This window comes from Portunus trituberculatus, chromosome 25, assembly GCF_017591435.1.
Source record: "Portunus trituberculatus isolate SZX2019 chromosome 25, ASM1759143v1, whole genome shotgun sequence".
Classification (NCBI taxonomy): Eukaryota; Metazoa; Arthropoda; class Malacostraca; order Decapoda; family Portunidae; genus Portunus; species Portunus trituberculatus.
Window position 1 is genome coordinate 490,849 of NC_059279.1, and position 23,152 is coordinate 514,000.

At 44.5% G+C, this 23,152-nt stretch overlaps 1 protein-coding gene across 1 annotated transcript in view; it reads right to left on the reverse strand.

Annotated features, from left to right (window-relative positions):
* The window catches only part of LOC123508895 (barH-like 2 homeobox protein), a 65,214-nt gene that overhangs the window by 2,362 nt on the left and 39,700 nt on the right, over positions 1-23,152 (reverse strand). Inside the window, exons 2-3 of the mRNA XM_045262900.1 lie at positions 20,782-20,986; positions 246-444 (exon numbers count right to left, since the gene is read on the reverse strand). Coding sequence (XP_045118835.1) covers positions 246-444; positions 20,782-20,986 — 404 coding nt within the window. The remainder of the gene's footprint in view (positions 1-245; positions 445-20,781; positions 20,987-23,152) is intronic.

Below are 23,152 nucleotides of genomic sequence, written 5' to 3' on the forward strand. Positions count from 1 at the left end.
GACTGACTGACTAACTAACTAACTGACTGATTAACTGACTGACTGACTGACTGACAGACTGACTGAGTGACAACAACAACTAAGTAACCCTACAGTCAACTCTTTCACTGACTGACTAACAGCTGACTCATCGCCTGACTGACTCTTTGACTCCGCTTGAGAACCCTGAGACCTCACAACACCACAAGCACTTCCTCCTCCTCCTCCTCCTCCTCCTCCTCCTCCACTATCTACCACAAACTCACATGTCTGTAATAAAGGTCCATAGAAGAAGATAGGGCGGCCATGGAGGAGAGGGCGCCCACGGCAGAGAGGTGGGATGGATGTGAGGGCGTGGCAAGTGAGGGCGGCGTCGCGTAGGGCCAGTATCCGCTCATTAGCCGCCCATAGCCACCCTCCGCAAGGAACTCAAGACCAACAGCTGTTTGTCTTTTCCATTTTGTCCTGTAATGAAGAATTTTGGGTCATTTTTAAGGTTATTTTCAGTGTGATCTTATTTTTCTGTTTTTATTTTTTTTTTTTTTTTTTTTGTTTTCTAATGGTAAAGGTCATGAAAGTGGTCTGTGCTTGTTTGTCTTTTTTTTTCGTTAATATTTGTGTTTTTTTTTTATTTTGGGTTTACTTTTCTCTCTCTCTCTCTCTCTCTCTCTCTCTCTCTCTCTCTCTCTCTCTCTCTCTCTCTCTCTCTCTCTCTCTCTCTCTCTCTCTCTCTCTCTCTCTCTCTCTCTCTCTCTCTCTCTCTCTCTCTCTCTCTCTCTCTCTCTCTCTCTCTCCTCTCTCCTCTCTCTCTCCTCTCTTCCCTTGCTCTCTCCCTCTCCTTTTTTTCCCAAGACACAGTTTCAGCAATGAATAATGCCTCATTATTTACACCTGAGCGGCCATTGTTTACCTGGACAGGTGATCACGGCACGTCAACAAGCAGGTACAGTGGCCCGCCTGCGCGCCTGCACGTGCGAGTAGGAGGAGAGATGGAGAGAGGGTGGGGGAGGTAATGGATGCAACAGTAATGGAAGGGGAAGCGAATGGTAGCGGGTGAGTGATTGTGGTGGTGGTGGTAATGGTTTTGTGGTGGTAATGGTGACGGTGGTGATAGTGGTGGTAATGTGGAGCTGATGAAGGGAATGTTTGTGGTGATGCTTGTATTAGTGGTGGTGGTAATGGTGGTGATGGTGGTGATGGTGGTCATGTGGAGCTGATAAAGGGAATGTTTGTGGTGATGCATATTTTGGTGGTAATGGTGACGGTGGTGATGGTGGTGGTAATGATGGTGATGCATGTGGTAATAATGATGTGGTAATGTGGTGGTGGTAGCATTGGTCACGGTTGGTGGTGATGATGGTGGTGGTGATGGTAGTAGTGGGGGTATTAATAACATTTGGGGTGTTTTATGGCAGTTAGGAGTGACGGTGGTGGTAGTTGTGGTTATGGTGGTGATATTAACTGCAATAACGACGGTGGGAGGAGTTTTAGAGGTAATAGTGGAGGAGAGATGATGGTGATGATGGTGATGACAGTAATGGTGGTGATGGTGATGGAGGAAGCAGAAGTAGTGGTGGTGGTGGCGAAGATGGTGATGGTGGTGGTGGAGAGTGACGTCAATAAAGTAGAATATTGTGGAGATGCATCAACCACCTGCTCCCTGAACGCACACACACACACACACACACACACACACACACGATAAGATTGAGAGTCACATTTCCCACACCAATTATCTTTCCCTCCGTTGCCTGATAAATGATCCTTGCCTTGTCTCTCTTCAGGAAACACTACATTTTCTATTTACACTCCCGCCGACCCGTTGCTGGCCGCCGCTGTCCGCTAAACTTAATCAATAGCGCGGATCACACCTGCCAACGCGGAAATGGTAGCGGGGAATACTCACATGTAACAGTTGTCGCCATTTGTTCCTCACTTGTCGCCCGGGAGTGATTTACTCGTAATGCCGCCACATGCGATTTACTAGAGAACATTAACCCCAGTTGTGTTTACAGTGACTTGTGTTGTAGTTCACTTTACTTTAGTATAGTCTTGTGTGGTTCATTTTCTTCAGTCACATATAATCTTGAAGTAATTTTCTGGTTACTCGTAAATTCGGTTAGTTGATTTTTTTTTAGTTATTATTTTATTTTCGTAGGCAAGATTTTAGTCACTCGTGATTTCGTAATTTACCACTTTAATACTGGGACACATTTTCACCATGGCATTTGTATACAATTAGACCATTTTTATTTACATTAGGAAGGGTCAATGGAGATCAGAAAATGAATGGCCACAGTCTTTACTATTTTAATTCACCACAAGAGTTCGTGAAGCTGCATAAAATCACCACATAGTAAGCAAAATGAATATGGAAACGCGTCATGGTACTGAAGGGGTTAACTTTATTTTACTCGTCTATTCCAGTCAATCTTTTTAAGCCACTCGTTTGATGCACTCAATTCACCCACACCGCCCACAGCCACCCACACTGCCCATTCTAACGTGTGTGTGTGTGTGTGTGTGTGTGTGTGTGTGTGTGTGTGTGTGTGTTCTTGTCGTCCATCTTGCTGTCCATCTCAAATCTCTCTGTTTTTTTCCCCCTTTTTTATTCTCAGCATTTCAAGTTGTCTAGTGTCCATTCTTAACTTTTTTCTGTGTGTAATAACTGCTTTCTCTCGTTCTTCTTTCTTTTTTTTTTTTTGCCGCGTGACACGTTTTTCTTATTTCATTTGTATTTTTTCCACGATTCCTTCTTGGTTTCTTCCTGTTCATATTTTCTCTCTTTTTTTATATACTCGTATCTGTTAATGGTATCTGATACTGGAATACTATGACCTGACTAAGTGGAGGAGAAGGAGGACGAAGAGGAGGATGAGGAGGAGGAGGAGGAAGAGGAGGAGGAGGAAGTAAACCACATGTGAACAAACCTTCCCATTTTTTTCTATACCTGTTTGTCAGCTCATTTAAACAGAAAATTATGAGGAGGAGAAGGAGGAGGAGGAGGAGGAAGAAGAAGAGGAAGAAAAACAAGAAGAAAATAAGGAAGAAGAGAAGAAGAAGAAGAAGAAACATAGGTAGTCATAAAACTTAAATGTTGTAAATAAAAAAAAAAAAAGGAGAATGAGAAAAGAGGAGAAGGAAGACGAGGCAAAGTAGGAGGCTCAAGAATATGAAAACCAAATGAGAGGAAAAGAATGAGAGGGGAGGGGCTGACGCTGGAAAGTCGTGAGGGGGGGACAGAGGGAAGTTATGCAGGTGTGTAATGAGGCGTTGAGGTAAGGGATGTACCACGCCTAAGCCCTTATCACACGTGTAAATAACTGAAGCCTTCTCCTGCCCACTGGCGCCTCACTCTTGGCTCCTTCCCTCGCCAGCCGAACAATAAGGAATAATAATAATAATATTTTTTTAGGGGGCGGGTTTCCTGTGTTTTTTTGGGGGGTTTCATGTGTATATTGTTATAGTTTTGTTTACTTATCTTTAATTTTTCGTTGTTTTTTTTATTTTCCTTGTTGTTGTTGTTGTTGTTGTTTTTGTTTTTTGTTTTTGTTGGTTTTGCTCTTGTTCTGATCATTGTTATTGTTATTTTGGTTGTTTTCTCTCATTAGCTGTTCGTTGTTTGCCTCTATTTTGCTTCTGCTCTTGCACCTCTACCTTCTATTCCTCCTCCTCTTTGAACCTCTTCCTTCTCCTCCATCTTCTCTTCCTCCTCCTCCTTCTCCACCTCCTCCTCGTCCTCCCCCTCCTATCGTTACTATTTTTCATCTACTACTGTAAATTCTTTGTTCTTCCTTTGCGTTCGTTTGTTTTGCTACTCTTCCGCCCATTCCTGGAGTCTTGAGTGTTCGTGGGACAGATTTTGTGCGATAAAGCAATTATAACCTATTTCTTTTCTCATTTCTTGTTTATTCTTATCAAAAAGCCACGCCTCTATTAGTTCGTTAGTCTCTCTCTCTCTCTCTCTCTCTCTCTCTCTCTCTCTCTCTCTCTCTCTCTCTCTCTCTCTCTCTCTCTACGTGACTCCCTTTTAAGGCATACGTCTCTTTGTTTTATCATTCCAAGTCACGAAGCTCTAGATGAGACAGGATGAGAGAGAGAGAGAGAGAGAGAGAGAGAGAGAGAGAGAGAGAGAGAGAGAGAGAGAGAGAGAGTAGTGTTTTTTCTTCTTTCTTATCTGTAGTGGCGTCATTCTGCGGTTTTCACTAATGGTATACGTAGATGTGGTGTTATTTCTTGTGTTATTGTGTGTTTGCGTCATTTTTTTTATCGTATTTTTGGGTTCTTTTTTTTCTATTTTAATTGGTGTTTTTTTCTGTGTGTTGAAAGGATGTCGTGTTTTTTAATTTTTGTTGCTTGTGTTTTGCTGGTTTTGTTTTTCGTTGTTTTTTTTTTCTCGTATTTTTTTTTTTTTTGTCTCTGTGTGAATCGTACTATGCGTGGGAACTTTTCCGGACATTCCTTTTCTCTTTATTCATTTTTGCATTGCTTTTTCTTCTTTTTTTATTATTCATACGGATTAATCTCTTCAGTGCAGTGACACGCGTTTTAATATTTATTCTGCTTACTACTTGGTGATTTTATACAGCTTCAGAAACTTAAGAGGGGATGAAAATAGTGAAGACTGTGCATTAATCTTCTGACCTCCATAGACCCTTCCTAATGTTAATAAAATCGTCTAATTACACCTAAAATTCATGATAATAAAAGCGTTCCGGTACTGAAGGGATTAACGTCTTATTCTAGCATTTTTCCACATTCTCTCATGACAAACGGACTCTAAGACACGTACACACACACACACACACACACACACACACACACACACACACACACACACACACTCTCTCTCTCTCTCTCTCTCTCTCTCTCTCTCAGCGATGGAGGGACAGATTTAACTTTTTTCTCGGCGTCTAAATGGTACAATTATCGGGACGGAGAGCGCTGGTGACAGAACAAAAAGGTTGATTCATTCCCCGAAATTATAAGCTGGAGGCGGTCGCTTTGTCACCTAAATCAGCGTTTTGTGCACCGGCTGCCACGCCCTCGCCTTCCTGCCCCGCTGTGTGTGTGTGTGTGTGTGTGTGTGTGTGTGTGTGTGTGTGTGTGTGTGTGTGTGTGTGTGTGTGTGTGTGTGTGTGTGTGTGTACAGATGTGGTAGGTAACATTCTTGAATTTGTTATGGTTTTTGAGATCTTTTCGCTTTGTATCTCTGAGGAACCATGCGTGCTTTGGGATCCTAGAGGTCTCCAAGCGCACGGGTGTAGGTTGGGCTTCCTCACTCGGGGCAACGGTTTCCTAGCGGGTGGGCTTTAAGATAGGAGGTACCCTAAAAAGTATCCCCTTTAGCCCATAAATTCCCGTGAAAAGCCCACATGATATAAAAAAAAAAAGAAAAATGCATGAAAAGATTCCTTATTTTCATGTGAGAAAATTTAAATTAGATTAGAAACATCGGTATTTTCATTTTTTTCGTGATTTTTATCTAATATTCGTACATTTTTCTCTGCCATTTATTCTATCTGTATTTTTTGTGACCTACGCCATTCTCTACTACGATTAAATCCGTGTATTTGTACGCATGTAATTTCTTTTTTGTTTTATATTTTGTTATTGTATACTATTTACTGTAATAGGATACGTGTCCTTTTCACACACTCAAAAGATCAGCTCGAGTCTCGCTTCATTTTTTTCTGTTTCTCTTTTATTCATCGGGTGTTTTTGAACACTTCTGCGCATTACTTGAATAAAAAACACGGGTTTGTTCATTCATGTCTGAAGCCTCGGGCACATTCAGAAAAATTCCTCCTCACCGCATTAATGAAGGGATAACACCACATTTATTTCTCACCAGCAATGACAGTCTCTTGTACCTAAACACACCTCCAACACCTCTCATCACCTCACCAGCTAAGTCACACCCAGTCACACCCAGCCACAACACCCCACCATTTCACCCCAACACTGCAACTACACCCAATCAAGCCCCTTTACTTGCACCAGCCAGCTCCACCGCGTCACTTCACCCCACCAACCCCGCGGTAAGGTTCCTCGCCGCCCACTAACCGCGAGATGGCACCACCGTCACCTCGCATGTCTGTCACCGCAACGAGTTCTCTTTCTAGCCTCCGCCTCGGTCCGCTTTGTCGTTGGAGCATACCGGCACTTTAATAATTGTACCTTACGTGACCGGAAGACTGTGTTTGAGGAGGGCCGTGAGCAAAGTAGAGGAGGAGGAGGAGAGGAGGAGGGGGATGAATGTTTCCACAAGCTCCTCCCTCCTCGTCCTCTCTCTCTCTCTCTTTCTCCCTCCCTCCAGCCAGCATGACTTGGACTAACCACCGCAACATTGCCACCACAAAACCGTGAGAAAAGGGGACCATCACGAGTAAAAATGATGGGAAGTTGTTTGGTAGAAGAGAAAGAGAAGGGGACTTGTAGTAGCAGAAAAGAAGGCGGGAGGGTAGCAGGAGGGTAGCAGGAGGCTAGTAGAAGGAGCAGAGGGGTATTGGAAGACAGGAAAGAAGGAACAGAGTAGAGAAAGTCAAGAGATCTGACCACACTCACACTTAGACTCGACTATAAGATGGAGTAGTGATCGGTGTCCTCTTGTGGCCTTCCCTGGTCTCGCAGTAACCGGACCAGAGCCTGTCTTGTGGCCGTGCTAGAGGAGGGGGAGGGGCCGGAGGAACATGATGGACCGGGGGCGGAGGTCAGGAAGGAGGAGGGGAGGAAGGGAGAAAGAGAAGAAGAGGATAGAAAGGACAGACACGATATTCAATCCAGGAGTGAATATCTAATAATTTGATAGTGTGGTTTTCATGGATAAGGCTGAGCGTGTCTCTCGCACCTGGCCACACCCGCCTCTCAAGTATGACGCCTCACTCCCTCCCACTCTTCCTCCTCCTCCTCCTCCTCCTCCTCTTCTTCCTCCTCCTCCTCTTCTTTTTCCTCTTTATTCTTCTGTTAGTTTTCATCTTCTTCCTTCTCGTCTTTTTTTTATTTTATCATTATTCTTTTTTTATCTTTTTGTTCTTGTCCTTTTTATCCATTTTCTATTTTTATTCCTCTCCTTTTTACTCTTATTTTGTCATTCTCGTCTTCCTTCTCACAATCTCTGAATATTATGTTGTTTTTCCTTCACTATACATTATCACTTCCTACTATGTGTGTTTCCTCTTTCTCCTTATCTCCGTTCTCCTTGTCTTCCTTCTTTTGCTTATTTTCCTTTCTTGTTCCATCTCTCCTCTTCCTTTTCCCCAGCGGTAATTCCTGTTTTCCTTCCTGGTTTTCTCTTTTGTCATCCTGTGTTTCCACGTCTTCCTCTTTTCTCTTCTACTTGCTCTTGTTCGATTGCATTATTCCTTTCCTTTTTCTTGCTCTTCTGTGTTGCCTTACTGATACTACTCCTCCTTTTCCTCGTCAGCCTCCTCTACTAAACTGTATCTTCTGCTAACAAAGTACAATAGTAACCCAAACAACTTAGCAAAATCTTCAGTCTATTTAAACTTGGACTTCCTTTGTATTCCTCTCCACCGCTACCATCACCTCCTCCTCCTCCTCCTCCTCCTCCTCCTCCTCCTCGTCTACCTTGTTAATCATGGTGGGAACATTGTTGTGTTTTTGCGCTCACGGTGAAACTCGAGAGGTGGATAGTTGCAGGTGACAGGCGGGAGTCCAGTGCGTGAAGGAAGAGAGTGCCAAGCCGTCTTGTTTGCTTTAGCCTCAGTGGTTGGGCCAAGAAAATAAGAAGCGTCAGGTTTCCAAGAGAGAGAGAGAGAGAGAGAGAGAGAGAGAGAGAGAGAGAGAGAGAGAGAGAGAGAGAGATTGGATAGGCATTAGCAAGTTTAGATAAAGTTATATCAAATTCGTTTAGATCAGGTAAGGTTAAGTCAGGTTAGGTATGGTAAGATTAAGTTGAATAGGGTTACATTTTGATAGAGAGATAAATAGAGATAGATAGATAGATAGATAGATAGAGAGAGAGAGAGAGAGAGAGAGAGAGAGAGAGAGAGAGAGAGAGAGAGAGAGAGAGAGAGAGAGAGAGAGAGAGAGAGAGAGAGAGAGAGAGAGAGAGAGAGAGAGAGAGAGAGAGAGAGAGAACCCACAAAGAAACCTTAACACCATACCAAAAAAAAAAAAAGCAAATAAATAAATTACTTAAATAATTCAATAATGACATAAAAAGTGAAAAAAAGCAGAAGAAAAGAGAGAGAGAGAGAGAGAGAGAGAGAGAGAGAGAGAGAGAGAGAGAGAGAGAAGGATACGAGAGTGGTAGATAGAGACAACACAGACAGCTGGAGGGGTTGAAGGGCTGGAGGGATGAAGTGAAGAGAGGAGGAGATGTGGGTCCCGCCTCCTCACGGGCCGTGGTTGAAGGCTCCTCGTGGACAGCGGGAGCATAATTTCACAAGGGTTGTAATCTGCCGTTGATAAATGGTGACAACTTTTTGATTTACCGGAGCATAATTATGATTTCCTTGTCTCGGAGGGGCAGCCGGCCTCTCTATCTATATTCTTTTTCCACCACTACTTCTCCTCCCTCCTCCCATACCTCTCCTACCTCCATTACCTCCCTTCCTCTCCCTCCTTACCTCCTTCTCTCCCAATCACGGTTCGGCCACAAGTCTCAATAAGTGAAGCGTTTTCCCTAAGTCATCCCTTTGAAGACTCCTCGTTTTCTATGCACAAAAAATGGAGGGTTGTTGCGATATTTATAGTGGAATATTATCCTTGATGGGACAAGGGATGGAAAGATTGCACACTCTATTGATTCATTAGCGAACTTAAGCTGCAAATCACTGACAAAGTAAAGAATGGCTCCTTCATATTATTATTTTTCCCTCTCGCTCTTCTCCCGCGGCGCATTCTTTATTCTTTCCTCACGCCCGCCCCTTACCAGAGCCGATCGTGGGTGTATCGCGTTTAATGGCCGGCAATATCGTAGACAGTAACTCACGGTTTGAGGAAATGCTTTAAGAGAGAGAGAGAGAGAGAGAGAGAGAGAGAGAGAGAGAGAGAGAGAGAGAGAGAGAGAGAGAGAGAGAGAGAGAGAGAGAGAGAGAGAGAGAGAGAGAGGAAGCGAAAACACATAAAACAAAACAATGGACCATGAGAAAAACACGAATAAAGAGAAAAAAAAGTGTCTATCTACATGACAAACCAAGATTTTTAACGGCGATACGAAGAAAAAACATCCTTTTCAGGTGTGTCTCTCTCCCATTAAAGAGACACTTATCACACAATACCGAACATATTTACCTTAATGTTGCTTTCTGGATCATTACTTTGACTGTCACCTGTTCACCTGTTTACCTGTTATTTGAATGGCCAAGGTGCTCAAGGTGAACTGCATTTCTTCCACGTCACCTGTGTATTTACGAGTATTTGTCACCTTAACCTCCTCCACGTAGAGATAAACAAGGATATGTGTTATTACAAAGTGTTATTTGAAGCCTGACAGACCCGGTAATAAAAGACACACATTTGCGTTTCCATTTGTTGACACACCTCACGTACGCCTTATTACATGCTGTACACCTGTCACCAAGAGTTAATTAGGTGTTTGCTTCGATACAATAGACTTCAAAGGTTAAGGGAGGTTTTTAGTTCGGCAAGTATTGGTTCATAGCTGGATATAGACTAAGGAGAAAAAAAAATATATAGGGAAAAAAAATGTTGATCAGTGCTTACGACTGCATTGAAATTTCCATGTAATGATAGGTATATAGATGATCGCACATACACACACACACACACACACACACACACACACACACACACACACACACACACACACACACAAAGAAAAGAGAGAGAGAGAGAGAGAGAGAGAGAGAGAGAGAGAGATAATTTATATTAATATGGTACATCATAATTGTTTAAATAAACACTTGTAAAACATGTATTTTCATTACATAATATAGTGATTTAATTATATCAATCTCACAGACACACACACACACTCACACACACACACACACACACACACACACACACACACACACACAACACACACACACACACACACACACACACACACACACACACACACACACACACACACACACACACACACACACACACACACACACACACACACACACACACACACACACACACACACACACACACACACACACACACACACACACACACACACACAGAACAAGTAATTTAACACCGTGGCAAGTAAAGTAAATTCCGGATGTCGATTGCAACCTTTACTGGCGTGTATTGCAGTAAAAGTAAAAGAAGAAAAAAGAATCATTATACCCAACGTAACTCAAGACCCCAGAGAATGTGGAAAGGAGAATAACGCGGTTCTAAAAATAATGAGAGGGGGAAGAAGTCGGTAACGAGGAAATAAATACTGAATTGTACACTAACTGAGGACGTGAGTAAAGGAATCGTGGTGAGGAAAAGAAGGAGGAGAGAGAAGAGAGGAAAGAAGTTGTACAAGGAGCTCCCAGGAATGAGTTAGATGAGGACAGGAAAAAAGATATAAATGACGATTACGTGAAGGATATGAAGGATGCGGAGAAATAGAAGCAGGAGGAGGAGAAGGAGGAGGAGGAATACATAGGAATATATAGGAAAGACGAGTGATACAAAGCCTTGCGATCTATGAGAAAATCACTCGTTTACTATACTACATCTATATATAATAAGCTATATAGTAGGAGGCGAGGATAGAACAGAAGAAGGTCCTCCCCGCCCATAACTCCCTCCGGCGTTACCCAGCAAGAAATAAAAGAAAAAAAAAATTATTCCCCGACTACTGAAAGGAACAATCGGGAAAATTTATACAGGAAAGACTGAAAAGAAGAGAGAACTAATATAACTACAACTACACATAAAAAAAGGAGGAAAGGAAGAAAAAAAAAGGAGGAAGGAAAGAACGCAGAAGACACCGCTGACAGGCCTATCAGAACGACGCGTAGGCAATTCATGAACGGGAAGATTTCATTCAGTAGTTAGTTAATTAATGCGTGTGTTGTAATGTGGCTGAGAATCCCGCGGTGTTCCTCTTTAAATCACGCCAAACCACCGCTTACTAGACAGGTGACGCTCGTAATTAATTGTTGATATCAGTTTATTGCCGCCAATTAGCCAAAGTTAGAGACGGAGGAGGAGGAGGAAGAGGAGGAGGAGGAAGAAGAGGAGGAGGAGGAGGAGGAGGAGGAGGAGGAGGAGGAGGAGGAGGAGGAGGAGGAGGAGGAGGAGGAAGAAGAAGAAGAAGAAGAAGAAGAAGAAGAAGAAGAAGAAGAAGAAGAAGAAGAAGAAGAAGAAGAAGAAGAAGAAGAAGAAGATCATGACGAAGTAAAAGGAGAAGGGGAAGAATAAGAAGAATAAGGAAAGGAAAAGGAGGATGAGAAGGAGGAGGAGGAGGAGGAGGGAGGAGGAGGAGGAGGAGGAGGAGAAGAAAAAGAAGAAGAAAAGGAAGAGGAGAAGGAGTAAGAGGAGGAGGAGGAGGAGGAGGAAGAAGAGGAGGAGAAGGGGCAAAGGCAAGGCCCACTCATATAACCGACAGGGCGTGGTGGCAAAAGTAGTGATGGTGGTGGTTAGAGCAGTAGGGAAGATATAGAGAGGAATGGCGAAGGAAGAGGATGAAAGAGGCTGCCTGTGAGTGGTGGCGGTGATGGTGGTGAGTGGCAGTGAGTGGTGGTGAAGATGCAAGCATTGATAGATGGGGAAGTGGAGATGGCTGTGGCGAGGCTGTGGTTTCAATAACAGAGCAGGGTAAGAGTGTTGACAGAGGAGTGCAGCGTTGACACATTAGCTGTAAGGAAGCAGATGCGTTGTCATAATACTAACCCACTCACAAGGATGCGTGGTTAGCGTGTTTGTCGCCTCAACTGAAACTTGGGAAGGCGATGCGCGTGTTTGAAAAGTGAGTTAGTGGCTGTCTTGTATAAAATATGATACGAATCTGCATGGTATTTGTGTTTTTCCTTCTTAGCTTATGTTTTTTGGTGAATTCGTCGTACTTTTGAAGTTTGTAATGGTGACTGTATCCACATGAAAAAAAAAAGTAAGTTAGCTGTCTTGTACGAAATATGATACGAATCTGCATGGTATTTGTATTAGTCCTTCTTAACTAATGATTTTTGAAAGTGATACGTATTTTTGAAATTTGTAATAGTGACTGTGTCCTATAAATCCAGATGAAAAAGTGAATTGACATCTGTATTGTATTAAATGTGATACGAATCTGCAAGGCATTTGTATTAACCCTTCTTAGCTAATGATTTTTTGAAAGTGATACGTATTTTTTAAAAGTGTAATAGTAACTGTGCTCAATAAACCCAAATGAAAAAAAAACTGCATGGTTCCTGCATTATTCTTAACCAGCACGATTTAAGCAGCAAAGGCGAACTAATGGTTAAACTTTCTAACTATAATTAGATGCCAAAGACACACGTTAACATTATCAATCATTCCAGCTGGCGTGATATCAACAAAGTATATTTCTCAAAAGCGAACCTGTGGTACTTGATAAAAAAACCAACAATACATAGACGAAAAAAAAAAGAACTGCTGGTAGTTTTTAAAGATGAAGCAGTGTGGAAACAAAAAAGCTTCGCACGTCAGTCTGGTGATGACGGCCTTAAAGTTACGGAAGAGTTGCAAGGGCTGGCTTATTGGGGCCTGTCAGAGCTGTCCAGAGGCTCCGACCAAGACCAGGTATTGAGGTGTCAGGTGGACGGTCGAGTCGAGAATGATGGCAGACTTCGGTAGTCGGTTATTTGGTGGCGGCGCATTGGTGTTGTGTGTGCGGTGCTTGTGGTGAAGTCGTGTGGCGTTAGTGGTGTTGATGTGGTGATGACGCATTGCTATTTCACCGCAGTCCTCTCTAATCATCATCTTTACTCTTCCTTTAACTGAGAATACATCGCATTTTCTTCCGTCTTGCAAACACCACCAAGTTCTCTCACACCTGCACGTCATCACCACCACAACACCACAACACCACAGCACCACACAACTGGCTCACCCACCGCGCCTCACACCACCAGTCGCCACCTCACACGCAGCCCCGGATGAGCTCACCTTATAATAATTGCCTTAAAAACACTGACGCTTATTGGTTGATGGTATCGCGGCCAGCAGAACGTATCAAGTAGAGACTGAGCGGGTAATTACATCCCTGATAATATTATGATGTCGTGGCTTTTGATAGAGTCGACCAGAGGCAAGAAACAATTTGTATGTTCTTAATACTTTTACCTCCTCCCCCTTCTCTTCCTCTCCTCCTCCTTTCCTCTTTTGTTTTTGCTAGTGTATGTGTGTGTGTGTGTGTGTGTGTGTGTGTGTGTGTGTGTGTGTGTGTGTGTGTGTGTGTGTGTGTGTGTCCATCGTCTCTCTCTCTCTCTCTCTCTCTCTCTCTCTCTCTCTCTCTCTCTCTCTCTCTCTCTCTCTCTCTCTCTCTCTCTCTCTCTCCTTCCATAATAATAGCTGGCTGTGGGCACATTTACGAAAAAAAATAGTAATGTAAGGTTAGGTTAAACACTTAATTACATGTAAATAATTGAGGAGGAGCCTTGGATTTAATAGTAAAAGGGATTTGCATAATAACACACTAGCTGATCGTCTTATAATCTTCCACAGCATGATGAGTCCACGTATCCTGCCCCCCATACCCTCTACCACCACCACCACCACCACCACCAAGACCACCACCACCGCGCACCCAACACTCCAAACTTGAAATATTAAGGTATGCTTCCTCTTAAGAAAAATAATAGAATTCCACCTTGAGAAAAAAATAATGAAAAAAAACTGCGGGTAATATGCGTTTACTTCAGGTTTGGATGGAATAAAATTACGATAAATTGTGAGTTTGGACGCCGCTGCTGTTTTGGTGCTTCTGATGGAATGATTTGCGGTGTTTTTAGCTCAAGTAATTTCCTGGACTCCTCCCCAGAAGCTGAATGGCGAGACGTGTGTTCGTGCGTTGCCTGGCGGTGATGGAGATTGCGAGAGGGAGAAAGTTGTATTGGATTTAATGTAAACTCAAGGTATTCTGCTACTGAGCGTGTGTTTTCCAGATCTTTTATTTTGAATTCAAAGACAAACAGAAGCAGAATAAAGGAGGGTTTTATGTTAATGTCAAGGGAAAATTCACTAACTTTGTTCTAGGATGTGTTTTGTAATTCATTTTAGAGTTTTACCTATTCAGTACTGTGTCTTATTCTTATCTTCAGTTTTGGGCATTATTAGACGATTTTATTTACATTAGGAAGGATCTACGCAGATCAGAAGATTAATGGCCACAGTCTTCACCATTTCAATCCCCACACAAGTTTCTGAAGTTGGATAAAGTTACTAAATAGTAAGTAGAATGAATATGAAAACGCGTCATGGTACTGAAAAGATTAAGATTAAATTATCGGCATTATTCAAAAGAGGCGAACTCAAAACATTTCACTCTGAATAAAATCTTGGTGAAATTGTCTCGATAATTTAAGTTTATATGGAATTCGTATTTTCTGAGTGGCTATTACACACTTTTTAAAAGGAAATAGTGAAAAAGATGAGATAAATACATTCGCACGCTCGACATTTAGTGAACCCGTACAATTGTGTCACGCTAGTCACCGCTTCCGTCGCTCCCTCTCTGGGCGGATGCTGGATCTGATCGACAAGAAGCGCCGTAATGAGTGGCCACATAATGCGACCACTGAGATGAGAAAGAGCTCCTGTTGGCACCACTGTCACCTCTTCCTTCCTTTGTTCCATCCCGGCGTTGGCTACACTGGCAGCTTCCATTTCGAGGATGCCAACGAATTTACCTAAAAACTTTGCTGGCAACGCTGCGAGTCCTTTGTTCCTCGCCAGGCGCCGCTGTTTTGTCTGGCATTATGGTGGTGACAGCAGCGACCCTAGTGACCCCCGGTACCTGTTAAATGTTGGGGAAGTAGGGCAAGATTACGACTGGGACCTTCACTTTTTGGATCAAGAATACATCACGTGACCAATAATCAGCCAAATCAAGGCTTACTACTGACACCGAGCACCTCTCATAGCAGACCTTCAGTAGTCACTCTCGCGTTGTGTGTTTCTGAAGCTCTGACACCTTTTCTAGCCTCACTAAGATGAATACCTTTATCGTCCACTATTACCACTTGACTATGGTAACGAAAAGTGGGGGATATTTGAAGTAAGCTAGATCTATTCATCAGTTTATTTCAGTATCTCAGAATTGTTACCGAAAAGCGATGCAACACGGCCTCAGAAACCCACAGTAGTAATCTAACCAAATTCCTTGCTTTTAAATCGCTAAAGTTATGTTTTTCTGACCGCAACCCTCACCCCAGAGCAGCGCCCTTGTCCAGCACGGGCGAGAGAAGAAAACATCATCACACTTACAAACTTACAAAATCGATAACTTGCAAAGGAAATCCACTACGACTCTCGCCGCGGGTTCCAGGAAATGATGGGGCAAAAAAGGAAACGTAGAAAATTGAAACAACAGTGAGACTTCATAAATATTCCTTGATTATCACTCACAGGAGGAAGTGGCACGAAATGTCAGGGAATCGAGGTCAGCAGTTAGTTAGTTTGTCGTCGGATAAAACACTGACCAAAACGTCCTTAGTGCTGCGTCCCCCTCACTGCAGGAAGGTGTTGATGAAGGAAGCTAAAATCTCATTGACACCAGTATAAAAAAGGGAACGAAATACACACACACACACACACACACACACACACACACACACACACACACTATAAGCCATCATAAAAAAGTGAGGTGTTCGAATAAATGTGATTACCTTTCATTGAGCGGGAGTGAGGAGGGAACAATGAAGTGTTGGGGGAAGGTTTGATAGGCCCTGATTGCTCTGCGTGTGTCCCTTGAGTGGCCCAAAGTGCATCTGATTATCTCGCACACCGCTTGGAAGAAATGTATCCACGCCGACGACATGACTGTTTGGCCTGGAGCATTTCTGATTGTCTCCGTAGATCATGTATGATAGTGGCGTCCTATGAGGAGCATACAGAGCGCTTGATTGGCCCTGATTGTCTCAAAGTGTCTCATTTCCTCTACTTCGAGTCACTAGTCTGAATCGTCGTTGCTCAGCGCTGTCTCTCATTGGTGCGGGTTGAAATTATCGCAACATACAGCGGGCGGACAGAGCGTCGGTTTTATTTGTTCGTATCAAAAAGACCCGGGCAAAAATGGGAGTGAAAGCGGAAACTCGCCCGCGTAAAAATTTCAGGTGTGAGGTGGTGATTAAAGGTAATTTCCGGTGACCTTAATTACAGTGACCAGGAGACTTCAGGTGACGTGACTAATGCCATCACCTTTGTGTGTGTGTGTGTGTGTGTGTGTGTGTGTGTGTGTGTGTGTGTGTGAATCAGCGCACACACACACCCCGACGAATTAAAGGTAACCATCACCTTGAGGCGCCACAAAAGCCGCAGCACTTAACACGTCATCGCCTTGATCGATAGCGCAACAGAATCAGCCATAAACGCGGGAACCGAACCAACCCGAGGCCGAGAGAGAGGAAATTAGAACGCCATACCTCCACTCCCTTCAACTGTCCTCCTAAGCCTTGTAACTCACGTGGATGCCCTAGTACAAAAGACCAAAAAAGAAAATACCCCTAGAATTCTTACAAATCCCCTAAAAATCAATGAAAAGGATATTAGAACCTATTTATAGCCACATTAAAGAATCCTCTAACCTGAACCTCTTCCGCAAATCACTCGTTATGTAGCAAATGGAGTATCGTATCATTTTCGTAGCAGGCAAGGTCATTATTATAAACAATGAAAGGAGATAAAGAAAGGGGAGCTAGAAGGAAAAGACTTAGCTATTCCTTGTCCAGTGTAATGCCTTCAAGTGTCTATAGAGGTAAATGAAATATCTCAGTGGTTAGTTATTAGCAGAAATAAGGCATCAATCAGGGAAAGTCTTAATAATCTAACTCATATTTATAAACACTGGCGGGAAACAAAAAGAAGTTAGAAGTAAAAGATCAGAATGATTTTTTTGACCAGCGTAATGCCTTCAAGTGTCTTCAGAGGAAAATAAATCCCTCAGTGTTTAGTTCATAGGGAGAGCTCGATTCCATTACTGTTCCTGTTGTTCTGGGCCACCTGGGAATCCTTTTTATTAAGCCTAGTAAGAAGAAGAAAAGAAGAGGAGAAGAAGGCGAAGGAAAAGAAGAAAGAAAATCAAAAATAAAAATAAAAGTAAAAGAAGAAGAAAAGAAAAAAAGAAGAAGAAGAAGAAGAAGAAGAAGAAGAAGAAGAAGAAGAAGAAGAAGAAGAAGAAGAAGAAGAAGAAGAAGAAGAAGAAGAAGAAGAAGAAGAAGAAGAAGAAGAATGGTATGATGAATGACAACAACAACAACAGTAACAACAATAACAACAACAACAATAACAACAACAACAAATAAATGCACCAATAAAGAATAAAAAAAAACTTTCTTCTGGACACCAACTCTGGACCTCCTCCCTACTTACTGCTTCTGTGTTTCTATCTTTCTATGACCTGAACTCATTGAAGAAGGAGATTTCAAGACACTTATCCCATTTTTTTTTTTTTTCGTTGACTCTCGCGACTCTGTTAGGCGACTAGCATGTAAGTGGGCCTTTTTTTGATTTATCGTTTTTGTTGCCCTTTTGCCAGGTTTCCCCTCTTACATGAGAAAATGGTGAGTCTATTAGTGTCATCAGATGTAATAAATCATAAAAAAGTGGGCGTTGTGTTGGTCAGGGTGGATTATGGAAAAATGGAGTATATCATGGTAGGTGTTCTTCCTCTTTTTCTTCTTCTTCTTTTTCTTTTTCTTCTTCTTCTTTTTCTTCTTCTTCTTTTTCTTCTTCTTCTTCTTCTTCTTCTTCTTCTTCTTCTTCTTCTTCTTCTTCTTCTTCTTCTTCTTCTTCTTCTTCTTCTTCTTCTTCTTCTTCTTCCTCCTCCTCCTCCTCCTCCTCCTCCTCCTCCTCCTCCTCCTCCTCCTCCTCCTCCTCCTCCTCCTCAGTATTCCGGTCCCTGCTTCCTTCCCTAATGCATCTTACAGTTGAATGATTTGCAAGATTGAATTAGTAAGTTGATTTAATACTGCACATTAATTCGTCTTCTTCAATCGTACCCTGTTATCTCTCTCTCTCTCTCTCTCTCTAGAAGTGGATAGAAGGCAGGAAACTATGCAGATGCGTGTGTGAGAGTGAGTGAGCGTGTATGTGCATGTGCGTGCGTGTGGGTGGCCGCGGCAGGTGTGCGATGAAGGAGGCGAAGGAATCAAAGGAAAGGGAGGTGAAGGGGGAGGGGAAGCGTAGCGAGGCAACAAGAAGTAATCGTTCACTTGCGCCTTGGCATAAATTGGTACGGAGCAGCGCAATTGAAAGCATAAATAAGTCCCGCTGGATTCATGGGCTCAGAATACCTCTTGATACCCAGGAGAGGCTGCCCGGGCTAACATGATTAGTACCTGCCTCTCCCTGACTCTCCCTGCCTCTCACGGATGCCTGGCGTACGATGCTCCCTCATCTACGCCACCTGTACCACTCACCTGTAGCTTTCCCACGTATCAAGGCACTACACCACACCTGCTATGCTCCTAATTTCTACCTGTCCTTCACCTGATGTCACCTGCCGCGTGTGTCTGGCTCGAGGACTGCGGTGCGCTGTAAGGGGAGTTTCTTAGGGTTGTGTTTGTCCTTAGCGAGCGAGAGGCAGCCGGCAACTGTCCAAGGCGAGTGCTATTAGCGTCATATTATCTACAATACGTATAATTAATGGAGGGTAGCGGCGGGGGGCGGGGAGGGTAAGTGAGGGCTCTTGTCTGGAGGTAATTAGAGGGGGTCAAATCGCTACCATTCTCCAGGTGATCGCTTAGAGAGAGAGAGAGAGAGAGAGAGAGAGAGAGAGAGAGAGAGAGAGAGAGAGAGAGAGAGAGAGAGAGAGAGAGAGAGAGAACGTAACGAAAATGCTTATCTAACACCATAACCTAATCTAACCTAACTAAACCTATCTTATATTTACTTGCAATTTATCATCGTTTCTATCGCCAGTGTCTCAGCTATCACCACCACCGTCATTCCTCTACTCACTAATAAACAAACACTTTTTTACCATTACGTTCCGTCACCGTCACCACCACCACCATCACCTCCACGCTTCAGTAAACTAACCTTATTTTTTTAACCACTATTTTTCTATCACCATCACCACCACCACCACCACTAGCCCGTTCTCACTTCACTAAAAAACTAACATTCTTTCCTCCCATTTTTTTTTCCTTTGCATCTCCGCACATATAAACTGTTTTTAAGACTTGCATGTTATTTTCAGTCAGTTGTGCAGCTTCATGGACAGACAAACAGGATTACTCAGCTAGTTTACATTATTGGTCATTTTTAAGCTCACCATATTTGTCTTTGCTCGTAGACACAGAGGGAGGAAAGTGGTAATTTTTCCCTCTCCTTTTATTCATTTCGTATTGCTGTAATTATTTTTTCCTGTCCTCCCGAGATGTCGTTTTCAATTTCCACCGTATTTGGTTTCACTTATGCCTGTGTGTGTGTGTGTGTGTGTGTGTGTGTGTGTGTGTGTGTGTGTGTGTGTGTGTGTGTGTGTGTGTGTGTGTGTGTGTGTGTATGTGTGTGTTTCTATCGCATTGACTTTACTATTTTTCTTTTCAGTGAACGTATAATCAAAATTGCAGGCTGTCAGCAAAAGCAAATTGAATTCTATAAGGTCGTGGAGTATTGCAGAGGAGGTAATGAAATGATTGCTACTCTCCTCCTATCTTCTCTTTGTTTTTACGTGGCTAGAAATGTGTACGTGTGTATATTTATAACTGTTGTGTGTGTGTGTGTGTGTGTGTGTGTGTGTGTGTGTGTGTGTGTGTGTGTGTGTGTGTGTGTGTGTTGTGGGAGTACCCGTGTGTGCACCTGCGTGGCTTTGTGCACCTGTGACCGCCTAGCTCTGATCTGGTGCCTCGACAAGGAAGCGCAAATCGGTCGCAGCCGCTCGTCTTGGTATTTACTGCGGGTAATGACCCTAATGGCTCCTCAGGTTTGTCTTGGAAAGTAAATGATAAAAGAAAAAAGAAGCTGCGAAAAAAAGGTGAGCAGGATAATGAGGAGTAAACACCATATAATTTCGCGGCTGTGGGTTCCGATGCTATCTGCTCCGATCAGTAATATTGTTTTTTACCTGCGGCCTCAACACGTTTATTAATTTACTGATAAATTCGCTACCGGGCAACTGTTCGGCCCCGGTGGTGGTGGTGGTGGCAGCGGTGGTGGTGGTGACGGTAGTGGTGGTAGTAGTGGTGGTAATTGCGTGTGCAGGGTGGCGGCGGCCATGATAGCGGCCATCACGGCACAGGTGGGCCGCCATGACAGGGCAGCGGCGCCGGCACCCGTCAGTGGCTCCCTGCCTCCTGCTGACCGCGCTCGCTCACCTGCCGCTGCTTGTTGTGCTTTAATCTGTTCTTGGCACGAGTCATCAGCGGCCGGTGTGGTGAGGCGCGATACCCGCTCAGGCGCCCGCCGCGGCGAGGCGGTGCCTTTATCACTGATCCATCTTCTGATAGTGATCGCGGGCAGCCATGAGAAGAGATGCTTTCACCCTGTTTACGAGGGGCGTCGCGGCCAGCGCTGCCCCGCTGTTATCATAGCATGCTGGCGCCCCGCCCACCCCCGCCTCGCCCTTGTGATTTCTCATTAGTGCACAGCATTATACACCTCTCAGGACGGCAGGGTACCAAAGAGAGAGAGAGAGAGAGAGAGAAACGGTGGCTCCTGCTTCTCCCGGTATTGTCCCCGTGCCCCACTCACCGTCTGTTCTGGTACCAGGTCTTGACCTGCGTGTCGGTCAGGTTGAGCTTGGCCGCCAACTCCATGCGGTCCTGCACACTCAGGTACTTCTGCCGCTCGAAGCTCTTCTCCAGCGTCTGCAGCTGGTGGTCGGTGAAGGCCGTGCGCGCCTTCCGCTGCTTCTTGTTCCTTAGCGGGGCATCCGGGGAGCGGGGAGAGGAGCACCCTGGGGAGGTACAGGGCAATGGTTACTGAGAGACACAGTGTACTTTGTTACATGCTACACATGCTGCAAGCCTCAGGGCACTGCATTAACACATCTAAACATACTCCAATTTCCTTCATTGTGTGCACAACAAACATAGCTGAGGGCTACAACCTGCAGCGCTGAGCCCTGCCATTGAGCCAGGCGCAGGAAATGCCCTAGCACTAGCGTCACGCACCTGCTGGCTGCGGAGCGCTGTGCTACATGGCGGAGGGAAGATCACCAAAAACGAGAACTATCGAGTTACGTCTGGTAAATATCCTAAAATGCAAGGCTTCCCGCTGATCGCCGCAGTGCGAGCCGCGCCCAGCCAGTCACCAGGCCAGGCTTTCCTATACTTTCCCTCTTTTTATCTCCCCTCGCTGTACTCCATCTCCTTTTCCTCATCTCTCACTTCCTTCCCTCACCCCTCATTGCCTCCTCTCTTCTCTTCCCATTCTCTCATCCACCAAAGCTTCCCTTCTCTGCTCCCCAGCCACGCCTCCAGTAAATGTTACTTATTGTTTTCCCTCGCACCGCCTCAGTGTGGTGCGATATGAAGCGGCACAAAAATATATAAATATCAACTTACGGGCTAAGGCTGAGGTGACCTTGTGTGGAGAGAGAGAGAGAGAGAGAGAGAGAGAGAGAGAGAGAGAGAGAGAGAGAGAGAGAGAGAGAGAGAGAGAGAGAGAGAGAGAGAGAGAGAGAGAGAGAGAGAGAGAGTAGGTTTAAAGACAGATATACTTACAATACAAATGAATCGCTTTAACAGGGTAACGAGGAGACAAGGCCATCCTAACACACCAGCGTCGCCCTGCACCAGCTTATACTGCCGAAGTATTTATCCTTTACTTTTTGTCGCCTATCCACTTTCATATAATCAAGCGACGAGGGAACTTATAATCACACACAGTTATTAGTTCAGTCACGTTAATCTGGTGAGTGGGTGAAGATAATGCGGATGTTGCGTTTTTGTGGCGTTCCATAAGCCTCTCAGCCTGTCTTGGGGAATGATGAAGTCTCCGTCATTTCCGGTTGCGCCACGCCTCCCCCACCTCCTGACACAGGGGCGCCGCTACCCTCCTTCCTCCCGCACCGGTAAGGCGATCCCTGGCCCGTGCCGCTCCAGTGGACTCCCGGCCTCTCCCTCACCGCAGGCTTCCTTCAGGGGTGCGTTCAGAGGTCCTGGCCGGTGCCTTGTTGCCTCTGCAGCAGTGAACACAGGTCTAGGAGGCAGAGGTTCTACACTATGCCATGCTTTTTCATCAGTTTTCATGGAGATTCCAAGATTTCAAGGATAGACAAGTAGTGAGCCGTTACCTGCACGCAGCCTCACTCGCTCCCCCTCATCGCCTCTCTCAGTGCCCTGGTGACGTGTGGGAGCAGCGGCGCGGCCTGAGAAGCCCCTGGACGCGGATATCACACACGGCAGCCGTCCTCGGGTATCATAGAGCCAACGTCCAACAGGTTGAAACCAGAGAGCAAATTCTTACACGTAAAAGTCAGTTTAGGGAAGGCAGTTCGGTAGTGGGGCGGCGCCGCAGCAGCCACCGCTTCCTGGGTCATCTTACGCCTCAGGAATGGTGTCTATTGGGCCTCTCCTCAACCCTTTATCGCCACCCTTACCCTTTACACCCTAACGCTTCTCCTTGCTGCCTCCATGTGCCCTCACCCTAACCGGATTTATCGTAATACAAGACTTTTCTTACTTGCCTTACTTCTTCGTAATGGTGTCTATTGGGCTAACCCTTCATTGCCACCCTTACCCTTTACACACTAACGCTTCCCCTTACTGCCTCCATACCTTCTGAGTAACCGGAATTCTAGTAATATACTGTTTTTACTCGTCCTGCTTCTAAGTAGTGCTCTCTGTGGCTCCTTTCCTACTTTCTTAGCTCTCTACTTCACCGCTAACACTGTCCACTCTCTCCTCTCCACGGAACTCCGCACATCTGTCTGGATTTCTCGTGATAATTTGCTTTTCCTGTTATTCCTTCTAAGTCATGGTGTGCTGCGCCTCTCCTGACACTCCATACTCACCGCCTCGCACCATTCACTGTCTCCTCTCCCATTAAACTCCCCTCCTCTGCTTGGACTCCCCGTGATACATAATTGTTTTTCCTCCTGTTGCCTCAAAGTCCGCTC